Consider the following 26,976-nt stretch of genomic DNA (forward strand, 5'->3'; position numbering starts at 1 on the left):
CTTTCCCACATGTACTGTCAAGCCTCTGCAACTGATCCAGAATGCAGCAGCCAGAGTGGTCTTTAATGAACCAAAGAAAGCTCACGTTACCCCTCTCTTCATCACGTTACACTGGCTACCAATAGCCGCTCGCATCAAATTCAAGGTACTGATGTTTGCCTACAAGACAACAACTAGCACTGCACCAATATATCTAAACTCACTAGTTCAAACTTATGCACCCTCCAGAAGCTTGCGTTCTGCAAGTGAATGACGCCTTGTGGTGCCATCACAAAGAGGTACCAATTCCCTCTCACGGATCTTTTCCTGGACTGTGCCCAGCTGGTGGAATGACCTCCCAATCACAATTCGAACGGCTGAATCTTTATCCATTTTCAAGAAACATCTAAAGACGCATCTTTTTCGCCAGCACCTGACCAACTAATACTAACACTTACCTATTCTATCTATTTAAAAAAAAAAAAACCTTAGCTACGTGTACTGTGCTGGGCTAACTAAAACTTGTCATGGCACTTGTATACTGCTGCACTCTCGATGATCTCATTGCTTCTATTGTTCTCATATTGTACGTCGCTTTGGATAAAAGCGTCTGCTAAACGATTAAATGTAAATGTAAATGTAAAATGTATGTGTAAATCAGCAAGACTTATCATCCTACGGATATGGAGATGGTTAATTGTCCTAAAAAGTAATACCGACCTAGTCAAACGCTCTCAAGTCGAAATTTTCTTAATTTCATTTATTTCTATAAACACTGAATGCTGACTGCTCTTAGAGAGAGAAGGCCTCACCTACAGTCATTGTAATGACATATACAGTCCAGCAAACAAAATGTGAACGGCGTCATCCGTAACACTAACCCTAAGTAAAATGACAGTCACAGTAGATCGAGAGGAGGTTTTCTGTATTTTGTATGCGATATGATTTTCTTAAATGATGAACATTTTCTGGGTAACTGTAGGTCTCTAGGAATTTACAGCTGTGCCCCCATAGACCTTGTTGGGTCTGTAGGGGAAAAGCATGGATAAGGTTTATTCTATATCTGTTCTATATCTATGTGAGTAAAAATAATAACCTAAGAAAATGGTAAGTTGAAACTAGCTCGGCTGATACACCTCTTTAATTTCATGATGGATGGTGAAAAATCCACATTCTGATGCATCTAAAGCATTAGACAAAGGCATGAAACCACGATACACGAGCAAAAATATTGAATGAAATATGTTGAATGAATGTGAAATGCAATTTCTTTGTTTGGGGGGGGGGGGGTTATTTGAAATGTAGGTTTGTCAAAAAGAATAATCTGAGAATAATCTGTTATCTGATTTAGTTGTATTTTCAAAAAAAAGGAAAACAAAAATGAAGAAGAAATAAAATAAAAAAATTAAAAATAAAATAATTAAATTGTCTTTCTTAAAAACATTGTCAAACTTATTTTGTAGCCTGATTCTCACTTCCTCGTGTATCCACATATTTATCATACTTATAAAAGTAGTGGGAACCTTTGTGCAGTAATAAAAGTAAATCATATAAAACAAAGAGAACCGATTAATGATTTTGTTAGAATGCAACGGGTATGAAACAACTACATTTGATAATCTTTTATTCAAACTTTAAAGTAAGTTTGTGCTTTAAAATCAGCAAGTATTATAGAAATAATTGGTTTTGGGGGAAAAAAAATCAATTTTCGCAAAAATCGAGTTTGAAAACTAGCTTGCATATGCCGACCTGAACTGTTGACCTTCCTGAATGACGTCATCGTGCGCGCGAGTGTGTGTGTGTGTGCGTGTGTGTGCGTGTGTGTGGATCTGTTTGTATTATTTTTTTTAAATAATCCAATTTTAAAAACACTGCAACAACCACATTTGTCAACATGATTTCTTTTGTAATATCATGTTTTGACCTTATATTTACTAGGAATTGAAACCTTTGTAAAAATAAGAAAAGTAATAAATGATTAAATGAAAATTATATAGATTAATGAGACTTGTGAACCGTTAAAACTTAACATTGCTTATTAATAGTGGTAGTCTTAACAACAAAGCATAAGTTTAATACATATTGTAGATAGGTTTTAACAACGTAGGTATTTTCATACCGTCTGACATTCATTTAGCTTGTTCTGTGCTTTTAAAGCGTAATTAAATATTCTCAGGGCCCCATTGCTTGCCCATTGCATGAGGTGTTCCTCACATGTGCAGATTCGTTCAAGAGTAGTTTACAACTCCAAAGAATGCGTGTCGTGGTCTGTAGTTGACTTAAACAAACATTTTAAATGAGCTTTATGGGGGAAAGGGTTGGTGCCTGCAAAAGTCATAAAATCTTTCTTCAAAACGGATACATCACATTTTGTATATTTCTGCATATATTATTCAGTAGATAACCAATAGTATATTGATAGTATAGGCCTATGATATTTATCACGCTGATAAAGGTCGGTTCAAAAAAAAGTATGAACATGTACAACCATATAAGCGCCGAACTAGATCACAGGCTCACCCTAGTAATAGTCTAAGATAGGGAAACATTTTATTTAGCCTTTTAAGCGGGAAAATGCTTTGAAATAAAATAAACTAAGTACAATTTTAAATGATAAACTAAAATTTGAACAGGTACTGTTGAATAAAAATCATAATTAAGGTTAAATTTTATTTAAAAACCTTTAAGATTCCTTCTAAACAGTCTTAAGTTTGAAAGATCTTATTTACACTCTATAATTAAGATTATACTTTAATATTAATAATAATAATAATAATAATAATAATAATACATTTTTTAAGATGTCTTCGTTCACTCTGAAAAGGGGTAGCAGACTAACTTGACACATGAGCTGTTATGGACCGTAGAGACTCCTCCCGGTCTCTGAGTGGGCCTTGAAGCATTCAATCCATTTCACTACAATGTTTAGCCCTGGGAGGATCTGTGAGTTTTGTTTATATTTAATAAAGTTTATAACTTAAACGTTTTTTGTTTTATTTTTATATTTATCTATTTTGTTGGAAACATTTCATTCGTGGAATAGACGTCATTGCATAAAGATCCAGCCTACCTCTAAGCACTCTGAAAAATGTAAGGCGTTTTTATATTGTCATCTAAAACTATAGTAGATGTTTAATTTATACATCTAAAAGAAGAGAATTATGTTTTTTATAAGGTCAATAAATAAATGTTGAATACATGTTTAAATGTATTATAAATTATTTTCTTCAGTAACATGTTACTATGCTGTCCTATACATTTTATTACCATATTATTTAAAATAGAGATAAGTCTCTCTTTAGCTTGAAATGTTTATGTATGTGCGTGCTTGTTTACATGATTTATCAGAACTCAAATTTGTATAGTGTCATGGAAGCTACACTGATATAAAAATGTAGATGTGATTTATAATGACATTTCTTGAGTCGTGATAATTCAGATTGCTTAAAACAATATTTAATAATAATAATAAAAAAAAAGTAAAGCATATGCAGAACATTTTGTGTGATAGGTATGTGTACAGCTTGTACAGTACAAAATCCCCAGAAAACATAAAAACCAACGTGAGCACGCTCGTTCGTGTGTGTGTGTGTGTCTGTGTGTGAGAAAGAGAGAGAGAGAAACAAAGAGGGTGAGGGTGAAAAAGGGGGCAGGGGAGCTTTTCCTACTTCAGCCTCATTCGGACAATGATCATCATCGCTCCCAGAATAATGTAAAACTAAATGGTTATTTTTATACAGTATGTTATTTATAATCACATTATTTATTTATTTTTACCACCTTCTTTAAAAGAAGATAATTATGTGTTTTATGTTTTATGTTTCTCGGATCGCGTCTTTGACAATTCACATGCGCGATTGTCACTCGCGTGAACGAGCAGCGATTTGCCTCCGATTTCGGGCATTTGTCGGCGATTTATCAAAACCTGTCAGCGAGTGAAAAATCGGGCTAAAATCGTGCAGTGTGAACTCGGCATAAAGTTTAGTGGGTCGTTAGCACCGTGACAGAAGACCAGACCTAAAAAGTAAGCGGCGCCCCCTTTTTCACCGTTTTGTTTTCCGTTTTTTCCATTTAAACTGATGTTTATAAAACCCTTTATAAACATCAGTTCCGGAGAGTAAAGTGCATCTGTTCAGCTGGGAATGCTACATACCATGTACTTACATTTAAATTAATCATTTGATACAATGCGATTATAGTGTACATACATGTTTTTACATTGTACTTATCTTTTTAAAAATACCTATATGTAATTACATCTGTACTTATTTCTGTAATTACAATGTACATCCTTTACACCTCAACCCACCCTTAAACCTACCCATACCACCAAACCTGTCCCTAACCTTACCCATATCCCACCTCAATAGCAGCAGAAGTGTTTTGCAATACAATATGACCACAATAAGTACATTGTATTTTTTGATGTAAGTACATAGTAGTTAAGGCCACTTAATACAACCCGAATTCCGGAAATGTTGCGACATTTTTTTTTTTTTTTTTTTATTTGAATAAAATGAAAACTAAAATACTTTGAAATCACATGAGCCAATATTTTATTCACAATAAAACAGAGAAAATAAATGTTTAAACTGAGACATTTTACACTTTTATCCACTAAATGAGCTCATTTCAAATTTGATGCCTGCTACAGGTCTCAAAAAAGTTGGCACGGGGGCAACAAAGGGCTGAAAAAGCAAGAAATTTTGGAAAGATTCAGCTGGAAGAGCATCTAGCAACTAATTAAGTTAATTGACATCAGGTCAGTAACATCATTAGCTATAAAATGGATGTCTTAGAGAGGCAGAGTCTCTCAGACGTAAAGATGGGCAGAGACTCTCCAATCTGTGAAAGAGTGTGGAAAAAGATTGTGGAAAACTTTAAAAACAACGTTCCTCAATGTCAAATTGCAAAGGCTTTGCAAATCTCATCATCTACAGTGCATAACATCATCAAAAGATTCAGACAAACTGGAGAAATCTCTGTTCGTTAGGGACAAGGCAGACCTTTGTTGGATGCCCGTGGTCTTCGGGCCCTCAGACGACACTGATCAGCATGATTCTGTCATTGACATTTACTAAATGGGCCCAGGAATGCTTCCAGAAACCGGTAAACACAATCCTCCGTGCCATCTGCAGATGCCAACTAAAGCTCTATCATGCAAAAAGGAAGCCATATGTGAACATGGTCCAGAAGCGCCGTCATGTCCTGGGCGCCAAGGCTCATTTAAAATGTACTGTTTCAAAGTGGAAAAGTGTTCTATGATCAGACAAGCCCAAATTTGTCATTCTTGTTGGAAATCAAGGATGCCGTGTCCTCCGGGCTAAAGAGGAGGGAGACCTTCCAGCATGTCATCAGCGTTCAGTTCAAAAGCCAGCATCTCTGATGGTATGGTGGTGCATAAGTGCATACGGTATTGACAGCTTGCATGTTTTGGAAGGCACTATGAATGCTGAAAGGTATATAAAGGTTTTAGAGCAACATATGCTCCCCTCCAGACGATGTGTATTTCAGCATGACAATGCAAAACCTGTTGCATGCTGTTGTAATACTGCAGCTATTACAACAGCATGGCTTCGTAGTAGAAGAGTAGTAGAAGAGTACATTTGGCGCATCATTAAACGAAAAATACATCAAAGACGACCACAAACTCTTCAGCAGCTGGAAACCTATATCAGGCAAGAATAGGACCAAATTCCAACACCAAAACTCCATAAACTCATAACCTCGATGTCCAGACGTCTCCAAACTGTTTTGAAAAGAAGAGGAGATGCTACACCATGGTGAACATGCCCCCGTCCCAACTATTCTGAGACCTGTAGCAGGCATCGAATTTGAAATGAGCTCATTTTGTGCATACAATTGTAAAATGTCTAAGTCGAAACATTTGTTATGTTATCTATGTTCTATTGTGAATAAAATATTGGCTCATGTGATTTGAAAGTCTTTTAGTTTTCATTTTATTCAAATTAAAAAAAGCGTCCCAACATTTCCGTAATTTGGGTTGTATAAAGTGTGACCGATTATTGTAATACGGTATATATTGAGAACATTTGATTTAATCACCAAAACACAACATTGTGATCTTCTTTCAGTTTTGTAATTTTAACAGTCAGTTCATTCAAGAGCAAACAATGCAAGATACATGTTTCAAATCACCTTTGTCGCTGGAATAATTACAGTAATAAAGACAATAATTGTCATATTAGAAAATACACTTACATTACCTGACTTGCATAACTCACATAAAATCCACAATGTTTGTAAAAGTATTCATCCAGTGTGTTAATTTATCAAAAGGTGTAATGAAGGTATGACATGGGCTTAAGGTTTTGTGCAAGAACAAGTTTGCAATTTGTGAACATACAGCATGATACAATGGAGAGGAACTGATCAGAGATTGATCAGAGATGTATCAGAAGTGAGTCAGATGGCATCAAATACAGCATTTTACATTATGTTATGCCATGATACTGTATATACAGACATTGCCATGGTAGAGACTGCACATTACTATAACTTACCTGTCATCTTAAAAGTACAGCTACAGTATAGATTCAGTCATATGGCACAGTGAGGAAATGTACTGCATTGACAGTAATCTCTGTTCTAGCACAAAACCTTATGGCTGTGTCCTTCATCACACCTTTTGATATAGTAACACATGGGCGTCATGTAAATTAGGTAATGTAAGTGTATTTTCTAACATAACATTTATTGCCTCTATTACTGTAATTATTTTAGCAACAAATGTGATTTGTTTCACGATCTTTAGCTGGTGTGTCCATGAGCTTCACTAGAGGGCACCCCATTCCAGACTCTTGCCACTTTATCCAGGACTCCATTTCCTACAATCTTTTGCCTGGACTTATTTGCCAGCACTCATTACCAGTTCACATCTGCCTCATATTACAGTTTTTCTCAGTTGATTTGACACTTTTCTCCAATGCAATGTACTTGTTCTCTAAACAATTAGCACAGCCATCCAAGCACAAAATTACCTTAATCAAACAGTTCAACTTTACTGCAAAATGAAGCACTGCATTTTTTTTTCTAGTAATGCATTTATTAAAATTAAATATTAACATCAAATCTATAGGTGTGTTCTCTACTGATTATAAAACACATTCAGCTGTAGATGCACAAATATGCTAATGAAAATACATATTGCAATTTCTCAACAGGGAAGTTTTGTTTTATATATATATTGTGTATATCTAAACAAGATAAAAATTGTTATCCAGCACCTGCTATCACCCGTGAGAAAATAACTAAATCGCGCCTTTAAACTTAAAATTTGTTTGTCCCACCTTTCGAAGCAAGAACTGTGCTTTTCTGATAACTACAGCTCAGTCTTTAACAGCACAGTGGTGTATGTATATATATATATATATATATATATATATATATATATATATATATATATATATATATATATATATATATATACATATATACAGTGGGGCAAAAAGTATTTAGTCAGCCACCAATTGTGCAAGTTCTCCCACTTAAAAAGATGAGAGAGGCCCGTAATTTTCATCATAGGTATACCTCAACTATGAGAGACAAAATGAGAGAAAAAAAAATACAGAAAATCACATTGTAGGATTTTTAAAGAATTAATTGGTAAATTATTCGGTAAAATAAGTATTTGGTCACCTACAAACAAGCAAGATTTCTGGCTCTCACAGACCTGTAACAACTTCTTTAAGAGGCTCCTCTGTCCTCCACTCGTTACCTGTATTAATGGCATCTGTTTGAACTCGTTATCAGTATAAAAGACACCTGTCCACAACCTCAAACAGTCCAACTCCAAACTCCACCATGGCCAAGACCAAAGAGCTGTCAAAGGACACCAGAAACAAAATTGTAGACCTGCACCAGGCTGGGAAGACTGAATCTGCAATAGGTAAGCAGCTTAGTGTGAAGAAATCAACTGTGGGAGCAATTATTAGAAAATGGAAGACATACAAGACCACTGATAATCTCCCTCGATCTGGGGCTCCACGCAAGATCTCACCCCATGGGGTCAAAATGATCACAAGAACTGTGAGCAAAAATCCCAGAACCACACGGGGGGACCTAGTGAATGACCTGCAGAGAGCTGGGACCAAAGTAACAAAGGCTACCATCAGTAACACACTGCGCCGCCAGGGACTCAAATCCTGCAGTGCCAGACGTGTCCCCCTGCTTAAGCCAGTACATGTCCGGGCCCATCTGTAGTTTGCTAGAGAGCATTTGGATGATCCAGAAGAGGATTGGGAGAATCAGATGAAACCAAAATATAATTTTTGGTAAAAACTCAACTTGTCGTGTTTGGAGGAGAAAGAATGCTGAGTTGCATCCAAAGAACACCATACCTACTGTGAAGCATGGGGGTGGAATCATCATGCTTTGGCGCTGTTTTTCTGCAAAGGGACCAGGACGACTGATCCGTGTAAACGAAAGAATGAATGGGGCCATGTATCGTGAGATTTTGAGTGAAAACCTCCTTCCATCAGCAAGGGCATTGAAGATGAAACGTGGCTGGGTCTTTCAGCATGACAATGATCCCAAACACACCGCCTGGCAACGAAGGAGTGGCTTCAGAAGAAGCATTTCAAGGTCCTGGAGTGGCCTAGCCAGTCTCCAGATCTCAACCCCATCGAAAATCTTTGGAGGGAGTTGAAAGTCCGTGTTGCCCAGCAACAGCCCCAAAACATTACTGCTCTAGAGGAGATCTGCATGGAGGAATGGGCCAAAATACCAGCAACAGTGTGTGAAAACCTCGTGAAGACTTACAGAAAACGTTTGACCTCTGTCATTACCAACAAAGGGTATATAACAAAGTATTGAGATTAAATTTTGTTATTGACCAAATACTTATTTTCCACCATAATTTGCAAATAAATTCTTTAAAAATCCTACAATGTGATTTTCTGGATTTTTTTTTTTCTCATTTTGTCTCTCATAGTTGAGGTATACCTATGATGAAAATTACAGGCCTCTCTCATCTTTTTAAGTGGGAGAACTTGCACAATTGGTGGCTGACTAAATACTTTTTTGCCCCACTGTATATACATATATACTTTTTTAGCTGGTGAAAATACTAGTGTTCTAATATTTTTGGCCACCACTGTCAAGTCAAGTCACCTTTATTTATATAGCGCTTTTACAATACAGATTGTGTCAAAGCACTTAACAGTATCAAATTAGAGGATAGAGTGTCAGTAATGTATAATGATAAGATTAAACACTCAATTTTCAATTTTCAGTTAAAGGCATTTCATTATTGAATTCAGAGATGTCATTGTCTAGCTCAGTTTAGTTTAAATAGTATCTGTGCAATCAAATCGGCGATAATCGCTAGAAATTAAGTGTCCCCAACTGAGCAAGCCAGAGGCGACAGCGGCAAGGAACCAAAACTCCCTCTGTGACAGAATGGAGAAAAAAAAACCTTGGGAGAAACCAGGCTCAGTCGGGGGGCCAGTTCTCCTCTGACCAGACGAAACCCGCAGTTCAAAAGTTTATATTTCTATTTTAATTTTGTTGCAATTTCTAACAATAGTAGTATTATGTAGTTAGGTATTTTATTATATTTTTATTATGTAATTTATTCTTATATTTTTATTATTATGTAATTTATTCTTACCTACATAACGTGTTATTTTTACATAAACCTGTACGGATTTTTACTAGTTGGGCTTTTCCTGAACATCTTGCTAAACTGAATATATACACTGTGTATATATACACATAGGTGTGTGTTTGCTATAAGAATTATCCTAAATTATTGATCTTGCCTTTCATTTGTTTGGTTTGTTGTGTTTGGACAAATGGTACATAAATGTTTGTGATTTGTGTAAAACCTTTTTTTCAGATATTTTAAAGTATTGGTTGGTTGCAGTGTTGGGTGTAATGCGTTACTAAATAACGGGTTACTGTAATTAAATTACTTCCACTGAAAAAGTACTGTTCATTTTTAGGTAATTTAATTACAGTTACTTATAAAGTACTTGTGTTACATACAGTACATAATTTCAACAGTTCTAAAATCAATATTGAATTTGAAATCTAAATTTACCGTCTAAAGATAAAATTGAATGCAGAGTCTTTAACCCTCTGTGCGCCGGCGTGTTCACTTTTAGTTTTTCCTGAGTCACAGAGAAACCTTAAATACTCAGATACAGATAAGACTAAAATCAATCGCATCTAAAAAGGGCCTGCTTTTATTGTGTACACTGACAATAACAACAAAACATTGTGCTTTTGCAAAATAAACAAAACAAACAGGGTGCACTTTCTGCCATCTAGGTCTCCGTTAGCAACTTTCTACACATCACAAATTCAGCGAATATTTGACACAGACATGAGAAATATGTCTATAGAAAGCTTGTGTGTCTACTTTTAAATTAACGAATTCAAATCGAAAACGAAAAATCCTGATTATGTAATCCGTATGAAAGCGAGGTACAGTCTTTCCCGTATCTGAGCTCATTATATGCAGTCACCTGCGTGCACACACCCTCATCTAGATACAAAAAAAATAGATTTAAAAAAAATAAATATATATCAAGATTCATCTAATTTTCATCGTTTTTAAAAGAAGTCCTGCTATGAGGAATTTATACATCAGAAGAACAGCGCGATCTGACACGGCTTTATTCAGCAGAGAAGATCATTTATGTAATTTATTCTTACCTACATAACGTGTTATTTTTACATAAACCTGTACGGATTTTTACTAGTTGGGCTTTTCCTGAAAATCTTGCTAAACTGAAATGTATTGTTTAACTGTTCTTAAGCTTTTTTGTTGTCCAGATATTTTGTTATTCAGAGTATTTATATTTGTTAACCAAAGGTGGTTAAATTTTTATAAAAAATGTTTTACAGTTGTAAAGCTAAAAGGTTAAACTATTCTGTTTGACTCAAATGGAAAGAATAAAGAGTTTAATTTCTATTAAGGTTTATATGGATTTTAAGATGTAGCCTAATTAGCTATTTAAATAATTAAGTTACTTATTGAGTAACTAAGTTACTTTTCAGACAGAGTAATTAGTAAAGTAATTTAAATACAATATTGATGATGTAATTAGTAATAGTAATTAATTACTTTTTGAAAGTAACTTACCCAAAACTGGTTGGTTGTATTAACAATTATGAAAACATTTGAGAGTTTTGTGCACATTGTTTTGAGAAAATCGTTTGCATGATTTGTAATTTATATGAAATGAATGAAAATGTACAATATGTTTAGGACAATTACAAAGTGTTCAGATCACTGTGCTAACTGTTTTTAGAACAGTGACCTGAGTTTGGAGAAATGTGTCAATTTGATTCAGAAAAACTGTAGTAAGACTATAAGAATAGCACACACTCTCTCCCTCTTCGCTGATGATTGAATGTTTAGCTTTTCCATGTTTACATGATTCTAGTTTACCTGTTTCCTTGCCTTCGTGTTTTGATCCCTGGACTGTTTCCTTGTTTATGATTGTTTGTTGCCTTCCTTGACTTGTGGATTACTCTTTTGCCTTTGCCCTGGATGTGTTTATTTGCTGGTGTTTGACCCTGCCTCTTCTGACTACGCTCTATGGAATAAGGGCCGTTTCTCAAACGGAAGGCTGCATCCTCCGAAGGTCGCATTTGTAGGCTGCATACGTCATCAAGCCGGGTTTATTTCAGTTAACTGAGCATTACATTTGCGAGTCAAAAGCATATTACAACAATTTACACTTAACTAAGAATAATAGTCAAATTTATAACCATTAATATACTATAACAAGATCTTCTTTGTGACGTATGCAGCCTACAAATGCGACCTCCGGAGGATGCAGCCTTCCGTTTGAGAAACACGCAAAGTCTGCACGTGGATCCCCACTTTGTCACGCCTCCCTTCATTACAATTTGAAACATGCAGTCTGCATTGTTTGCTCTTGAATGAACTGATTGTTAAAAACAATAAATTGAAAGTTTCCAATGTTGTGTTTTGGTGATTAACTCAAATGTTCTCAATATATTACAATAATCTTATGTTTTGAAACAATGATTGTGTGGGTGAAAATGTGTAATTTTAATGAAAGCATGAGATCAGGTTTTGAAAAAATCACTAGCAATTTTACAAGTGTGGTCAGTTTGGATTTTTGTACTAAGAGTTTTGATAATATAGACCTTACTTGTTTAAATAGTACTGAAACAAAAAAATAAACCTGTATTTGTCACAAACTGTGTCAGAGGGGAGACGTGGATGAAAGTGACAGGCTTTAATGCAATCCAAACACAAGGGGTAATCTACACAAGGAATGGCTTTAGCCCTATTTGGATGGTAATTGTTTCTCATGGTGACGTAAGTGATTTTCACCATTTACAGGGGGTAGTCGGTGATTTAATTGCCATCCGAAATATAGGCAGATGGGCAGCAGTACAACCATACATACATACAGGCACAAAATACACTTAACATAAAACAACTGAAATAGCAAATCCTTTAAAATCAACCACAATCCATAACACATCAGGCAAAACATCTACAGCCAGATGTGGCTGCCTCCAAGTCAGTTAACGTCCTCTTAAAAGCGACCAATGAGACCAGCTTATTAAGTTTCATAGATTTCTGTAACTTGTTCCATGTAGAGGGAGCAGCATACTTAAACGCCGTTTTTTCCCAGCTCAGTTCTAACCTTTGGAACAGACAGAAGGAAAAGATCCTGGGAACGAAGATTGTAAGTCCCGATATTATTTACACTAATATAGCTCAGAAGGTAAGATGGAAGTAGACCTAAAATAGCCTTGTATATGAAAATATACCAGTGTTGAAGTCTCCGCATTGATAGAGAAGGCCATCCAACACGTACATTCATGGGCGTTTCTTCAACTAGGGGCACTTTTAGCCTTGTGAAGTTGAATAAAAAAAAATTGTTCAAAAGTCACGTAACACAGTCTCATAAGTTTAAATAATTTGTCTAGTTTTAAGGTCTGTAAGAGAACAAACTTAGATTACATGAGAAATTGTTAATATTTTACATTTTTCCGACCTGCAATGAACAAATGTCATTTCCACCACATCTCAATATACAGCTGTTATTTAAAAATAGAATAATTTATGCCACTCAAGAATTGTCTAAGGTCATTTTTGTAACTAGTTTTACCAGTTTTTCCACAATGTACAATAATTATACATTTGTCAATGAGATAAATTAACTGCCCTAAGGACCAAATGCTGAACTGTACACCTGTCATTCTCTGAAATTTAATACTGGTTTGGGTAAGAGCTTATTAGAAAATAAATAACTTGAATTTTTATATTAAGTAGAGCATGATCTCTTAAATTATGGATACATTTTTAATATGTGATGAGAACTTTTAATTTTTTTAAAATGTGTGGTGATGGAAATGACAGGGTGTGGTGGAAATGACAATGAATTAACGTGAATGTAGAGAAACAGTAGAGATATTTATTAGAAAAAGTCTTAAACTCATCACACTCATTAAACTCAATTCACAAAGTCATTAAACATATCAATTGTACTTTGTAACCATAAATGTAATTTCCACCACAGAGGCAGTGTGGTGGAAATGACATTTCTGTAGTTTTTTGTGAAAAAATGGAAGATAGCTTCACTGATTAGCTTTGATTTATTACTTAGCATTTCATGTATGCAAAATACTCTTATTTAACTTCAAATTTTTAGCTTTTTAAAAACACCCTTGAAGGTACAGCATGTTTGGAAATGACGTAGAATAAATATATTAACTGATCAAGCAATATTTACCTTGATTTTTCTTCCATTTATTGTTGATGAAAATTTAAATTCCCTCCATGTCCATGTGCTCTGTCACTGAACATTTCCATAAAAAGCACCTAAACATTCTTTCACACAAACTTTTTAAAGGGACATTACAGTGTTGTGGTGGAAATTACACCAATACTGTGCGACAGCTATATTTTGTATAAAAAGTAATATTGATAGTGGTTTTATTGTTAGTTTGACAAAGAAAGAGGAATTTGTTCAAAATTATATGTATTTTTAAAAATATGACCAAAGAACATAAAAGTGCCCATAGTCTAAGAATCACCCTCATACAATTCATACAATTCACAATGGCGAGAGAATACTTTAAAACCAGTGATGAACCTCAGAGCTCCATGATATGCAGTGTCCAATGCATGTATAAAACATCACCATAGTCAAGTATAGACATAAAAGTGGCAGCAACCAGCCTCTTTCTAGATTCGAACGAAAGGCAGGATTTGATTCTGAAATAAAACCCTAGTTTAAGTTTTAATCTTTTTGCTAGCTGCTGAATATGAAAGCTAAAAGTAAGAGATCCATCTATTAAAATACCAGGATATCTGTATTTAGAAACACATTAAATTTTCGTACCCTTGGAAGTGAGGATTGAAGGCAGATTTGATTTGGATTTCAAATTTGAAAAAAGCATGACATTTGTTTTTTCAGCATTTAAAACAAGTTTTACATCATAAAGATTCTGTTGAAGCCTGTTAAAATCAAGTTGTAATTGGGAGAGAGCCTGGTCTGCGGTGGGTGCTGAGAAATACAGTACAGTGTCATCTGCATAAAAATTTTTATCTCGCCACCCCCGTAAAAATCCCTGGCCGAATTACCTGCTGTTTTTTGACAGACACAAAGGTCGTGTGGTAATTTAATTGTCGTCCGAATCCACATCTCTGAGTTTACGCGAAGAAATTGATTCAAAATTCAGTGTTTAAACCTTTTTGAGCACTCCCGAACACCATAAGGTAAAGTTGTACTTTAGTGTAATTTGAATACATATTTATTTCTGAAATGCTGGAAAGTATTTAAAAGAACAATACTTCATAACTGCTCCACCACAGAGATTGGAAGCAGAAAGAGAAGAAAAGCACGTAAACATTCCAAATGGGTCTTTATGGCAGCAGCAGATGTGCAATACAATTTTAAAATGTGTATTATAAAAAGATATATGGCATATAATTATATACAACTATAGCGCGTCTATTTTCCTATTTTTAAAGAGGAGATTTAAATAAATAAGATTATTTATTATAAAATATGCTTGGAATAATAAGAATACATTTTACATAATTGTTTTTAAATACATTTAACACAATAATAAGAATACGTTTGTAAATTAAATTCATTTTATTTACAGCAGACAATCATGTGACCATGGTTCATAGGATCACAGAACTCGCTCCTCCACTGTGAATAAATCGCCATCAGAATCCATGAGTTTTATTACTGAGGTGATATGTAAATTTATTTTTACAGAAGTCCATATGAGAAACAATTACCGTCCGAATCGGGCTTATGACACACGATCATGACGATTAGAGACCGGACAAAGACAGCACAGACTGGGACTTAATGGGGAAACGAGGACAATTAACAAGACACACCTGAATTAAATGACATGATTGAAACATGAGGGAAACTAGGTCATGGAGAGCACATTGGGAGGAAAAGACACACAGACAGTCCAGGGGCATGACAGTTTTACAATGAAAATGTAAGGTTTTTTTTTTTTTTTTTAGATTATTATCTACTCCATTGGCAAGGCAACACTGACTGCTACTCATGAAACCGCACTTTGATGCATTCATCTGATAACTTGCCAAAGTCTATGGTTAAAGCGCCACTCAGCCGTCAAAGGCTGCAAATGCAAATGTGGTGGCAGCAGTACCCACAGCAGTAAAAAGCTAACTCTGTTTGAGTACCATCTGTATGCATATTAGGTGATTTGTTGTCCATACCTCCTCAGAGCAACTGTAGTCCAGCCATTCTTGTCTGTATCGGTCTATTCCATTTGAACACCTGAAAGGTTATTGATGCATACATTTAGCTGTCAGGAGAGAACAAATGCCTTACCTGAATTCTGCAGAAACACACAGCAGATACTCAGATCTAATGCTGCTACCTTTGTAGAGTATTGCACCACCCACAGCCTGATGTAAGGTTGGACTGGATACATTGTTCACAGGTATTATGCTGGAGGCAGGCTAGCATAAAACAGGATACCACATCTAATGTCAGGGTGCAAATCTATAAATAGTCAAATTCATGAATATTTGTTTACAGTTTGAGCAGTTGTGGATTGTTGTAAAGAAGAGAAAGAAAAGCTGTGGTCCATTTACTCACTTGGTAAGGGGGTGAACTCAAATGCTGAGCTATTGACAATCTTTGTTGCGTCAATCTCCACCCGATGGTATTCATAAATAGTTCGTCGTTTAGCATCTGTTGATGACACATCAATATTAAGTATTGGTTAAAAGCATAACAGTGTAAATGTACCATACATTAAATTCATTAGCAGTCTCAATTGACCTGGATACTGTGGAGAAGACGAAAGAGCCATGAAGGCATCAGACAGTCCCACTTTCACTGGATGCTCAGTGGAGTTAATTTTCACCACAGGCAAAGGAACCTGTAATGAAAAGTCAAAAGAAGGAAACTAGACACTATCAAAGTCATATTTGTGCTATTTTTGTTCATTTGATATGCAATAGTAATGGTCTGTGGGCATTTTATTTCACACTGTTTTGATGTATTGGACTTTAAGTGGTGATAACATTTTCACAGTAATACTAATTTTTCAACAGCTGGCTATATGCGTGTTTAATTGATCTTGGTTAAACTGAGCCAAATAAACAGTAGAATCTGACTTACGTCTTTGTAGCCGAAAACAATGGTCCCGTTATGACAGAGAACAGTCTGGAAGGTGAAAGCTCCTTCAATCTCTCGATCTTTCAGCCTCACTTTGTCCCACTGCACCACAAATATGTCACCTGGAGCACCAAAACCAGGTAAATTCTCCATTTAACTGATTGCAATTTTCTAATAAACCAAAATACATATTTCACTACTGATACAATGTTATATGCCAGTATTGCGATATACACTACCATTTAAAAAAATTTTTTTTTAGTTTTTGAAATACAAGATGTATAATTCTGACATGTAAACAAATCTTAATCAGAAATTGATTTTAAAAATAATAATTGTGTCATGAAAACTCAAAATTTGCCATTGAATAAAAAAAATAATTTAAAGTCTTTGCGACTTTTTATCTCACAATTCTGATTTCTTTTTAAAATGATTTTTCTTCTCAGAATTGTCCGTTTATATGCAAGGTCATATCTCACAATTTTGAGTTATTATTCATAATTCAGTATTCTGAGGAGGGGGTTAGAATAATGAGATAAAAAGTCGCAATTTTGCTTTTTATCTATCTATCTATCTATCTATCTATCTATCTATCTATCTATCTATCTTCAAGCTAAAAATTAAACACAAATTTCGTTCACATTGTTTTGCTACAGGTCAAGCACCTTTTCATAAATATGGATGTTTCCAAGGTTTTTTTTAGGATTTACATTTCAAAAAGTAAAAGTTCTTAAAGCATTTTAAGCAGCTTGTGCGAACCCTGGTAATATTTGTTATAGACCGCTGTAATTGTTTATTCTAACAAGTTTATTGTGATAATAAAAGTGTAGATATCAGTCTAGATGCGGTCTGGAGCGGGAGTGTCCTGCGACGCGTTGCTCTGCAGTTAGACAAAAAAATCTCTCACACAAGCACTCAATTTATTATGTTCTTCTATATGTAGCCTACTGTGTTCGATCGCTGTAATATTTTGATTTATAAGGCTGTAAAACACATGGAAATTATGTTGTTTGTTGTATGTATTTCTCCTTTCAAATGCGGAGGGCAGCTGCCACGATTGCCACGTGCATGTCAGTAAAACATAAAAAAAAACAGCTCACATGCACTCAATTTAGCTTTGTACTATGTTCTACATGTATTATGTTCAGTCGCTGGTGTGCTTTAATTTAAAAGGCTGAAACATGTGCAAATAAATACGTTTAATTGAGACGCTGCAGTGAGCTCGCGATCTCCGGGAGCGATCGACACAGACTGACTTCAGTTTCACACTAAAACAGCTCACAAACACCTGGCTTCAACTCTTGTCGTGTTCTTATGGGTTAATTAAATGCATTCGCTGAAATATTTTAATCTAGAAGGCTCTAAAAACAAGTAACAATGCTGTTGTTGTGAGCACATTCAGACTGCACTCCTTGTGATCGGTGCGGTGAGAGTTCTCTGGTCTTCCGCACTGTTCTCTGGCCAGAGAATCATTTATTAACGAGCCCTGACCCGGTAATAATCAGATATATTGATTTAGCTTGTCAGAGTGAATGAAATGTATGTATTTATTTGAATTTTTAACCGACTTAAAAGTGAAACTGATAGAGTCATTCGGCTCCGCCCGAGGGGAATTGCTCCTCTAGGGGCAGTTTTTCTCAGCCAATGTAAGTCTATGGGAAATTTTTCATTTTTAATAATTAAAGGGATAGTTCACCCAAAGATGAAAATTTGATGTTTATCTGCTTACCCCCAGGGCATCCAAGATGTGGGTGACTTTGTTTCTTCGGTATAACACAAACGAAGATTTTTAACTCAAACCGTTGCAGTCTGTCAGTCCTATAATGCAAGTCAATGGGCACACAATCTTTAAGAGTAAATAAAAAACATGCACAGACAAATCCAAATTAAACCCTGTGGCTCGTGACGAACCTTGATGTCCTAAGACACGAAATGATCTGTTTATGCAAGAAACTGAACCGTATTTTTATCATTTTTTACCTCTAATACACCACTATGTCCAACTGCGCTGAGCGCTGAGCAGTCGAATGGACAAAAAGGCTACAGAACACATCATTTAAATGTCTCTTACAGCCTTCTACATTAAACACTCCAGCGAATCAACACCATACAATTAGAAGAACATATTGAAGATGTAAAATACGTGCTTATGAGTGCTTGTGAGATATTCTGTCTGTGTTTGCAGAGGAACGCGCCTCGATCGCTCCCAGAGCGCATCGATTCTGGCTTCTCAGCGCTAGAATGGACAATCACATACAATATTATTTCAAAATACACTCCTCCTAGGGCTTTAAAGCCACAAGCCCCAAACTCGGCAGAGACCTGGGCCCTGATTTCTAGTTTGTGGCTATATCTTTTCAGACTGATCAGACTTAGTTTTTTTTTATAATTAATTATTAAAAATTAAAAATGCCCCATAGACTTACATTGTCTGAGAAAAATTGCGCCCCTAGAGGAGCAATTCCCCTTGGCCAAGCCGAATGACTTGATCAGTTTCACTTTGAAATTGGTTAAAAATACAAAAAAATACATACATTTAACTCACACTGACAAGCTAAACCAACTTATCTGATTATTACCGGTTCAGGGCTCATTAATAAATGAGTGTCTGGCCAGAGAACAGTGTGAAAGACGAGCAAACTCTCAAAGGTTCTGAAGACAGAGCTGACTTTGCCCATTCACAGTGTCACTCTGTGGTCGGATTCCACAACTGTCCTTAACTGGTTGCTATCACCCTCCTGTTGCTTTAAAGTGTTTGTAGGCACCAGAGTGGCAGAAATCCAGGAACTCACAGAGTCCGATAAGTGGAAGTATGTGCCATCAAAGGAGAATCCTGCAGATGACATCACCAAGGGAAAATCTCTCCAGGGATTCATTGGTCACATTGGCCAGGAAAGCAGATGGAGCAAAGGGCCCAAATTTCTCAGACAAACAACTGACCACTGGCCAGAGATGCTGTCGTTAACATCCCTTGATCAAGACGGTGAACTGAGAAAGTCATTTTTCTGTTGTCTATCCATCTCCTCTCCACCCATTCCTGATCCACAGAAGTACCAAACCCTTCCAGAATTACTGAATGCTTACATCCAGCAAGTCAACGGGGCGGCCACTGATATCCCAACAGCAGACGATTACAAAGAGGCAGAACTCACAGTCCTTCGTCAAAGTCAGTACGAGTCATTTCCAGAGGAACTGTCCTGCCTCAGAGCAGGTAAACCCTTGCCAAGAAATAGCCGCTTGCTGGGCTTAACTCCTGAATTTGATGAGGATACCAAACTCATACGAGTTGGGGGTCGGCTCCGTCAAAGCAGCCAACTGGAAGATGATACTATACATCCCATTGTCCTTGAATCGCGTCACCCGCTCACCAAACTGATAATCAAGGACTATGACAATCAGCTGCATCACCCAGGGCCAGATAGAGTGTTCGCTGAACTCCGGAGGAAGTACTGGGTGATACGAGGGCGAGCCGCAGTCCGAAACCACCAACAACAGTGTCCAGAGTGTCAGAGATGGCGGGGACAACCACATCCCCCCAGAATGGCAGACCTCCCTCCTGCTAGGCTAAGGATCCATCAACCTGCCTTCTACTCAACAAGTGTGGATTGCTTTGGACCTTACACCATAAAGGTGGGACATAGAACTGAGAAAAGGTGGGGAATCATCTTTAAATGCATGACTTCACGTGTAGTTCACATTGACATTCTCACCAGTATCGACACTGATTCCTTCTTGATGGCTTTGCGGCGATTCATTTAGAGACGTGGTAAACCCTTTGAACTCTTAGCAGACCAGGGTACCAATTTCAAAGGAGGAGAAAGGGAACTAAAAGAGTCATTCAGCGCTCTTCACTCCGAGCTACAAGCCCAACTCGCCAACCAACAGATCAGATTCATCTTCAACCCACCCAGTGCACCCCACTTCGGTGGATGTTGGGAGAGAGAAATACGCTCTCTAAAGGCTGCACTTCACGTTACCATTGGCACCCAGACGGTTATGGAAGAAGTACTAAGAACTGTCTTTTTAGAGATAGAGGGCATCCTCAACTCCAAGCCCATTGGCTACACCTCAACGGACATTGCCAATCCAGATCCAGTGACTCCTAACATCTTGCTGATGGGGCGGTGAGATGCCTCATTACCACAAGTGCTATATCAGGACTCTGAACTCCTAAGCCATAGGAGGTGGAGACATAGCCAGGTCTTAGCTGACCACTTTTGGAAGCACTTTATTCAGCACTACTTGCCCAATCTTCAGATCAGACAGAAATGGAAAACTGAAGAAGCCAACTTGCAGATCGGTGACACAGTCATGATCGTGGACCAGCAACTACCCCGTTCTCTTTGGCCTGTAGGGAGAATTGTTCAGGTCTTTCCTGGGTCTGACCAAAGAATTAGATCTGCAGAAATACGGATCAAAGACAAGAGTTACACCCGACCTGTAACCAAGATTATTTGTCTGCCCCCTCTCCCTGACTAGCAGAGACAATTCAAGTTAGCAAATTCACACTGTGAATTTGGGGGCGGCTGTAGAATGTGTTCCCCTTTAACACATGGACTCTTCCAATCACCCCCGTCATCCAGTGTGAGGTGGACTATTCCTGAACTTTCCATCGGAGTTTGAGAAGTGACGAAGAACAGCAGCAGGTGGATGATAACGGGAAAGGAGTTTGGCTGAATATTGTAGATAGTTTGTAGTTGGGGGTAAATTGAAGGAGTTTTATCGATTAACAACACATCTATGCACAGTCAATAAAGACAATTTGGATTATTTGAGTAAGACATTATTGTTCTAACCGGACAAACTGTAGCCTTCACCCAAACCCAGACTAGCAACAGAGTGCAAATTTACAAGATTTTTCACCCCCCATCCCAATATATTTTTTCGTTGCCTCAGGGCAACGTTATGCAACAAAGGTGCAAAATCATGAAGGAAATTCTCCATTCACATAGCATAGGACAATGTTCAGAGAGCAATACAAAATCACAAATCTGTCAAAGAAATGTCAAGAAATCAATAAGTGAAAAGGGAAAAACACTTGAAACGCACTGATGTATTGCATTTGATACAGACATAGTTTTGTGTTGTGGTGCGAGGCTGGGAAACTTCGGTCCTGGAGGGCCACTGGCCTGCAGAGTTTAGCTCCAACCCTAATTAAACACACCTGTCTGTAGCTTTCGAGTGATCTTAAAATACATTCATTAGCTTGTTCTGATGTGTTTGATTAGGGTTGGAGCTAACTCTGCAGGACAGTGGCCCTCCAGGACCGAAGTTTCCTATCCCTGATGCAGTGTGTCGTGTCATATCATGTACTTCATGGAATGAGATTTTACGCTGTGTTAAACTTCAAGCACTTCTTCTCTGCTGTGAAACAGAGGTGCATGTTACACTTTTTGCACATCACTTTGGGTGTTCCTGTGCACCCAGGAAACTTGCATCTTCCCTTTTTGTCACACATTATTTGCCTGTATGTATTGTCAATGGGAAATCCTGCTTAGGGATGGGAGCTGTGGACTCCTGCTTCTTTAGCCCTTACTGCTTAACGTTGCTCTGAGGCAACGAAAAGAAAAACTGAATTTCTGAACATGCAAAATAAAATTTAAAAAAATCATAAAACCTGACAAAAGTCTTCTCTACACATTCATACACACACACATATATTTTAAATGTACAGTTCATTAAATAAGATTATTAAAGCAAATAATCTTGCCTTTTTCCTCACACCATGTGACCATGTGTCAGAACAGGATGTCCCACCTTCAAGTGGTGCTTGATAGTGACTCCCACACCTTATTGGACTGTTCTTTGATACTTTTCAAATATTTTAATTGGTTGCAATCATTTAAAAAATAATGTGCTGAACATGGGGCATAAGAAAAACTTTCTGTTGCCTGAGGGCAACACTAGGCAGTAGAATAAGTGCTTATGAGTGCTTGTGAGATATTCTGTGTTTAACTGCAGAGCAGTGCATTGAGTCTCGATCACTCCCGGAGCGCGTTGATTCAGGCTTCTCAGCGCTAGAACGAACAATCACATACATTATTATTGCAAAATACATGATACCTTGGCGAATATCATCGAAAACAGTCGTTTATGTCTCACGTCAACATATACTGTTGAGAAATGAATCGAAGGTGGATGGATTTGAACATTAAAGCGACCGCATTTACCAACTGCTTTATGTCTTCAATGTTAATCCATAAAAAACAGCAAATCATTCATCTTGGCTGCTTTTTTGTATGCATGTATTTATTTATTTTTTTGCTCTAACAAGAATTAATCTATATTTCATGAAAACTATGACATGTTATTTTACATTTTGATTTTTCCTTTTCTGCATCTAATCACCTAAAAACTGATCTTTAATACTATTGTTTGCAATTTGTTTATTGTGCAATTTAACTGGTATCTACACTTTTATCATCATAAACTTGTTTGTTAGAATAGACAATTACAGAGGTCTATAACAAATAATACCAGGGTTCCTTGGCTACAAGCTGCTTAAAATGCTTGAAATACTTGACTTTTACTTATTGAAATGTAAATCCTAAAAAGAAACCTTGGAAACAGCCATATTCATGAAAAGGTGCTTGACCTACTGAAAAACAATATGATTGAAATTAGTGTTTAATTTTTAGCAATTACGATTTTTGTTGTCATAAAAACCTTAATGCTAATGTTGTCCACACGAGGGAGCCACAGGATAACAAATCCTTCAAGCTCTCAGTTCAGACTTTGAAAATGTTTCATTTAAGTGACTTCTGTAATCTCCTACATACTGATAGACCATTACATTTATTTACTCTTAATTTTAATGGTATTGACAATATATTTGATGTAACTGAATGTAACAAACAATTAACAAATAACAAACAGGGAAAACAATAAAAGGCATGACTTATTTTGCAGTAATAAACGATTGCTTGCAATACGCCCATTAGAACACAACAACAGCTGTATTCAGGTGTTTGTGAGCTGTTTTAGTGTGAAACTGAAAGCCTTGCGTCTGGTATCTGAGATTGCGAGCTCACTGCAGCGTCCTCATTAAACTTCTTTACTTTCATGTCTTTAAGCCTTATGAATAAAAACACTCAAGCGAATTTACAGAATACAATTATAATAACATATTACAGAGCTATGTTGAGTTCATGTGAGCTTTATTTATGTTTCACTGACATCCGCCTCGCATCGCGCCGGCTTCTCAGCACTGAATAGACAAAAAGGCTACATACAGAAACTACATCATTTACATCCTTCTACATTAAAACGCTCCAGCGAATCAACACAATACACTTAGAAGAACATATTATAGAGGTAAAATTAGTGCTTATGAGTGCTTGTGAGATATTTTTTGTCCAACTGCAGAGCAAGGCATCGCAGCTCGGACACTCGCACTGCGGAGTCCTCGCTTCTCTCAATAACAAAGACTTCTCTTTGACAAAAACAGACCAGATTATTTCAGGGTTTGTACAAGCTGTTTAATAAGCTTGAAGTAGCCTACTTGACTTTTACTTTTTGAAATGTAGATCCTAAAAAACCTTTGGAAACAGCCATATTTATGAAAAGGTGCTTGACCTATTGAAAAAAATAATTAATGAAATTAGTGTTTGAACAATATTGGCCATTTCATCTTAATGTTGTTCAGAGATGAAGGCTATAATGCTAATGTTGTCCACAGGAGGGAGCCACAGGATAGCAAATCCTTCAAGATCTGTTCAAAGACTTTGAGAATGTTTCATTTAAGTGACTAAATAAAAAAGGCATATACATTCATTATATTTTCATAACCTTTGATAAAGCCCAATATAGTAAATATGCAAAAACTGTAATCTCCTAAATACTGATAGACCATTACAATTACCATTACCAAGTTGTCAGACATTACTGAATGTACATCCAAGTGAAGAAGGGACACTATATTAGTTATCTATTTTCATATTGTACATGTAATAGTACTCCCATAAAGACTCATAATTTATTTGAAAACAAACACATCCATTGTGTAACTGCATCATCTACACAAACCATTGTGCTTGGACCCCGATGATCGCCTTGAGTTAAACCTCATTTTTTTCAGTTACATTCTGTGTCGTTGTCCACCATGATTTGGTGACAGGACTTTGAAATGGCAAACAGGGAAAACAATAAAAGGCGTGACTTATTTCGCATCCAGCTTGCCAACTCTGTTGAAGCTGTTGTCATAGCCTAGTAGGCTTTTTATTAGAATAGAAAATAGCAAGGGTCCATAGAAAAATACTGTTGTACGTTTTTTGCAGCTCAAGAACGCTTGACACACAAGTACTCTGGCTCTTTTGCCAAGCCAACATCAAAGTTAGTTCACTAACTTTAGCTTTTAGTTTTAGTTGATATTACTCTTGCCAAGCTCTGATTTTTGAGAGATGCACGGAGAGGCAACATCAAGTGGTGTTTCATTTGCGCTCTTTTCATTCATAAAGTTTAAATTCATTCACTTCACACACTCATTATTGCGTGACTTTAGAGGTTTGTGTAAAATATCGCGCTGATCCCCTGGCTCACCTGTTATCTAGCAAACACCAGACTGTGCTGCAGCCTCAGCCGAATATTCGTGCAGAATTATTCGTTATCCGTTATTCGTTTTTGAAGCCATTATCCGTGCCTTTCCAAATAAGGTATTCGGCTTCGGGCACACCCCTAACCTGCACCATAGCACAATCCGCACATTTGCTAAAGCATAATGATGCATTATCGTAACTGAACTCACCATTGTCCAGATACCGCACAGTGGAGCTTTTAGAAAAACTGGGGTCAAAGTTTGCCATGAGTGGAGCAATATACTGCGTCGCTGTCAGCATGCGGTGTGTTATCTCTCCAGTGAAAATAAACCCTATAAAAATATTAAGAGTTCAAGGATAAGATACATTTCCCCCCAAAAAGGCTATATTGTTTTTAATTGTGTTTCATAAAATGACTGTGCTAATTAAAATAAATATTTTGTGCATTATTACATACAAGGATAGACCATTTCATATTCGCTAAGACCCATTTTCAAAACTTAAGTCACTTTTTCAAAACTCTTCACACAGTGAACACAACTGCAGTATAAGTGGTCTAAACTGTGGATCATTTTCCCTTTCTTTGGAACAAAACACATGTAATTACTACACTTTTCAAATTGCATTTTATTTTTTTCCAATCAGACACAACCTCCATCAAAATTATATCTACCTACAGGTCAATTGGCACACATTTACATGTTTTTTTTTTTTTTTCAAAACTGTTACAGTTATTTACAATTATTAGGACTCTTTTCTCAATACTTAGGTCACTTTTTCAAAACTTTTTCCACACCAACTTCCTGCTTGGCATTGCAGTTAATTTCGGATTCTAACAGGAAGTATCTTGATTTGCTTTTTCAAACACAACCCATCAAAATGCCACACTAATTCATCAGTGCATCGCAGTAACTCCTCACATGTCCTTTACTTACAGTTTCTTTTTTTTCAACTGCTTACATACATTTTCAAAACTTTGCCTCTTTATTTCCAAAACTTTACACACAAATCCAAGAAATGCACACACAAAATGCTTCACATCACTTGCAAAATGAAGCACTACATTCTCTGTCTACATGGCGTCACTAGGTTCTAGGGTTGGGTTTTGACACAAATTTCAGGATTTGATTCCATTATCATTCACAAGCTTGCGATTCGATTTGATTACCGATTCGATTAGATTAGATTCAATATTGATTATTTTGGATATATATCAGGTACAGTACATTTCTCAAGAAAAAAAAATTAATAAATCTCTCATCAATGCTGTAAAACAGTGGTTCCCAACCTGGGGGACGTGTATATATATGGGCGTGTATAAATATAATTTGGGGGGGGGGGCGTCAGTTGGTACTACATTCCCAGCAAACAATGACCTGGCGGTCCACCAGCGTTTTTTGGGCAGCACAAATTCAGCGGCTTAATACGGTCGGACTACCGTCGGCACTCCATCGGCGAGCCGACCAGTCTAAAAACGCTGTCAGTCAGCCGGCGTTTTTTGGGTGGCACGCCACCAGCGGTTTGTCGCGGCTGGGCCTCCGTCGGTGCACCAGTGGCAAGCCGAGGTTCTGTGTTTCTACTGAGCTCTTACTTGACATCTTTGTTTTATAAATTATATATATATATATATATATATATATGTATTACATTTATACATTACATTTTTACAGTTAAAAGGAATCTGAAGCACTGAATAAAAATAGTGAGAGTTATATAATTAACAAAAGTATAGTATAAAAAACTGCAAGCACATTTTTAAATTAAAGAAATAGTTTGAATGATCGTAAAAACAACAATACAAAATCTAATAAAAAATAACAAAA

General features: G+C 36.6%; 1 protein-coding gene across 4 annotated transcripts in view; it reads right to left on the minus strand.

Annotated features, from left to right (window-relative positions):
- Positions 1–26,976, minus strand: part of plxdc1 (plexin domain containing 1) — a 256,512-nt gene that overhangs the window by 40,311 nt on the left and 189,225 nt on the right. For 3 of the 4 annotated variants that reach the window (XM_058793071.1, XM_058793070.1, XM_058793074.1), the window contains exons 5-10: positions 25,363–25,485; positions 16,623–16,741; positions 16,281–16,380; positions 16,095–16,190; positions 15,874–15,955; positions 15,710–15,770 (exon numbers count right to left, since the gene is read on the minus strand). In XM_058793071.1, coding sequence (XP_058649054.1) covers positions 15,710–15,770; positions 15,874–15,955; positions 16,095–16,190; positions 16,281–16,380; positions 16,623–16,741; positions 25,363–25,485 — 581 coding nt within the window. The remainder of the gene's footprint in view (positions 1–15,709; positions 15,771–15,873; positions 15,956–16,094; positions 16,191–16,280; positions 16,381–16,622; positions 16,742–25,362; positions 25,486–26,976) is intronic. The other variant, XM_058793072.1, reaches the window with a different exon arrangement.

This window comes from Onychostoma macrolepis, chromosome 12 (genome assembly GCF_012432095.1).
Source record: "Onychostoma macrolepis isolate SWU-2019 chromosome 12, ASM1243209v1, whole genome shotgun sequence".
Lineage (NCBI taxonomy): Eukaryota > Metazoa > Chordata > Actinopteri > Cypriniformes > Cyprinidae > Onychostoma > Onychostoma macrolepis.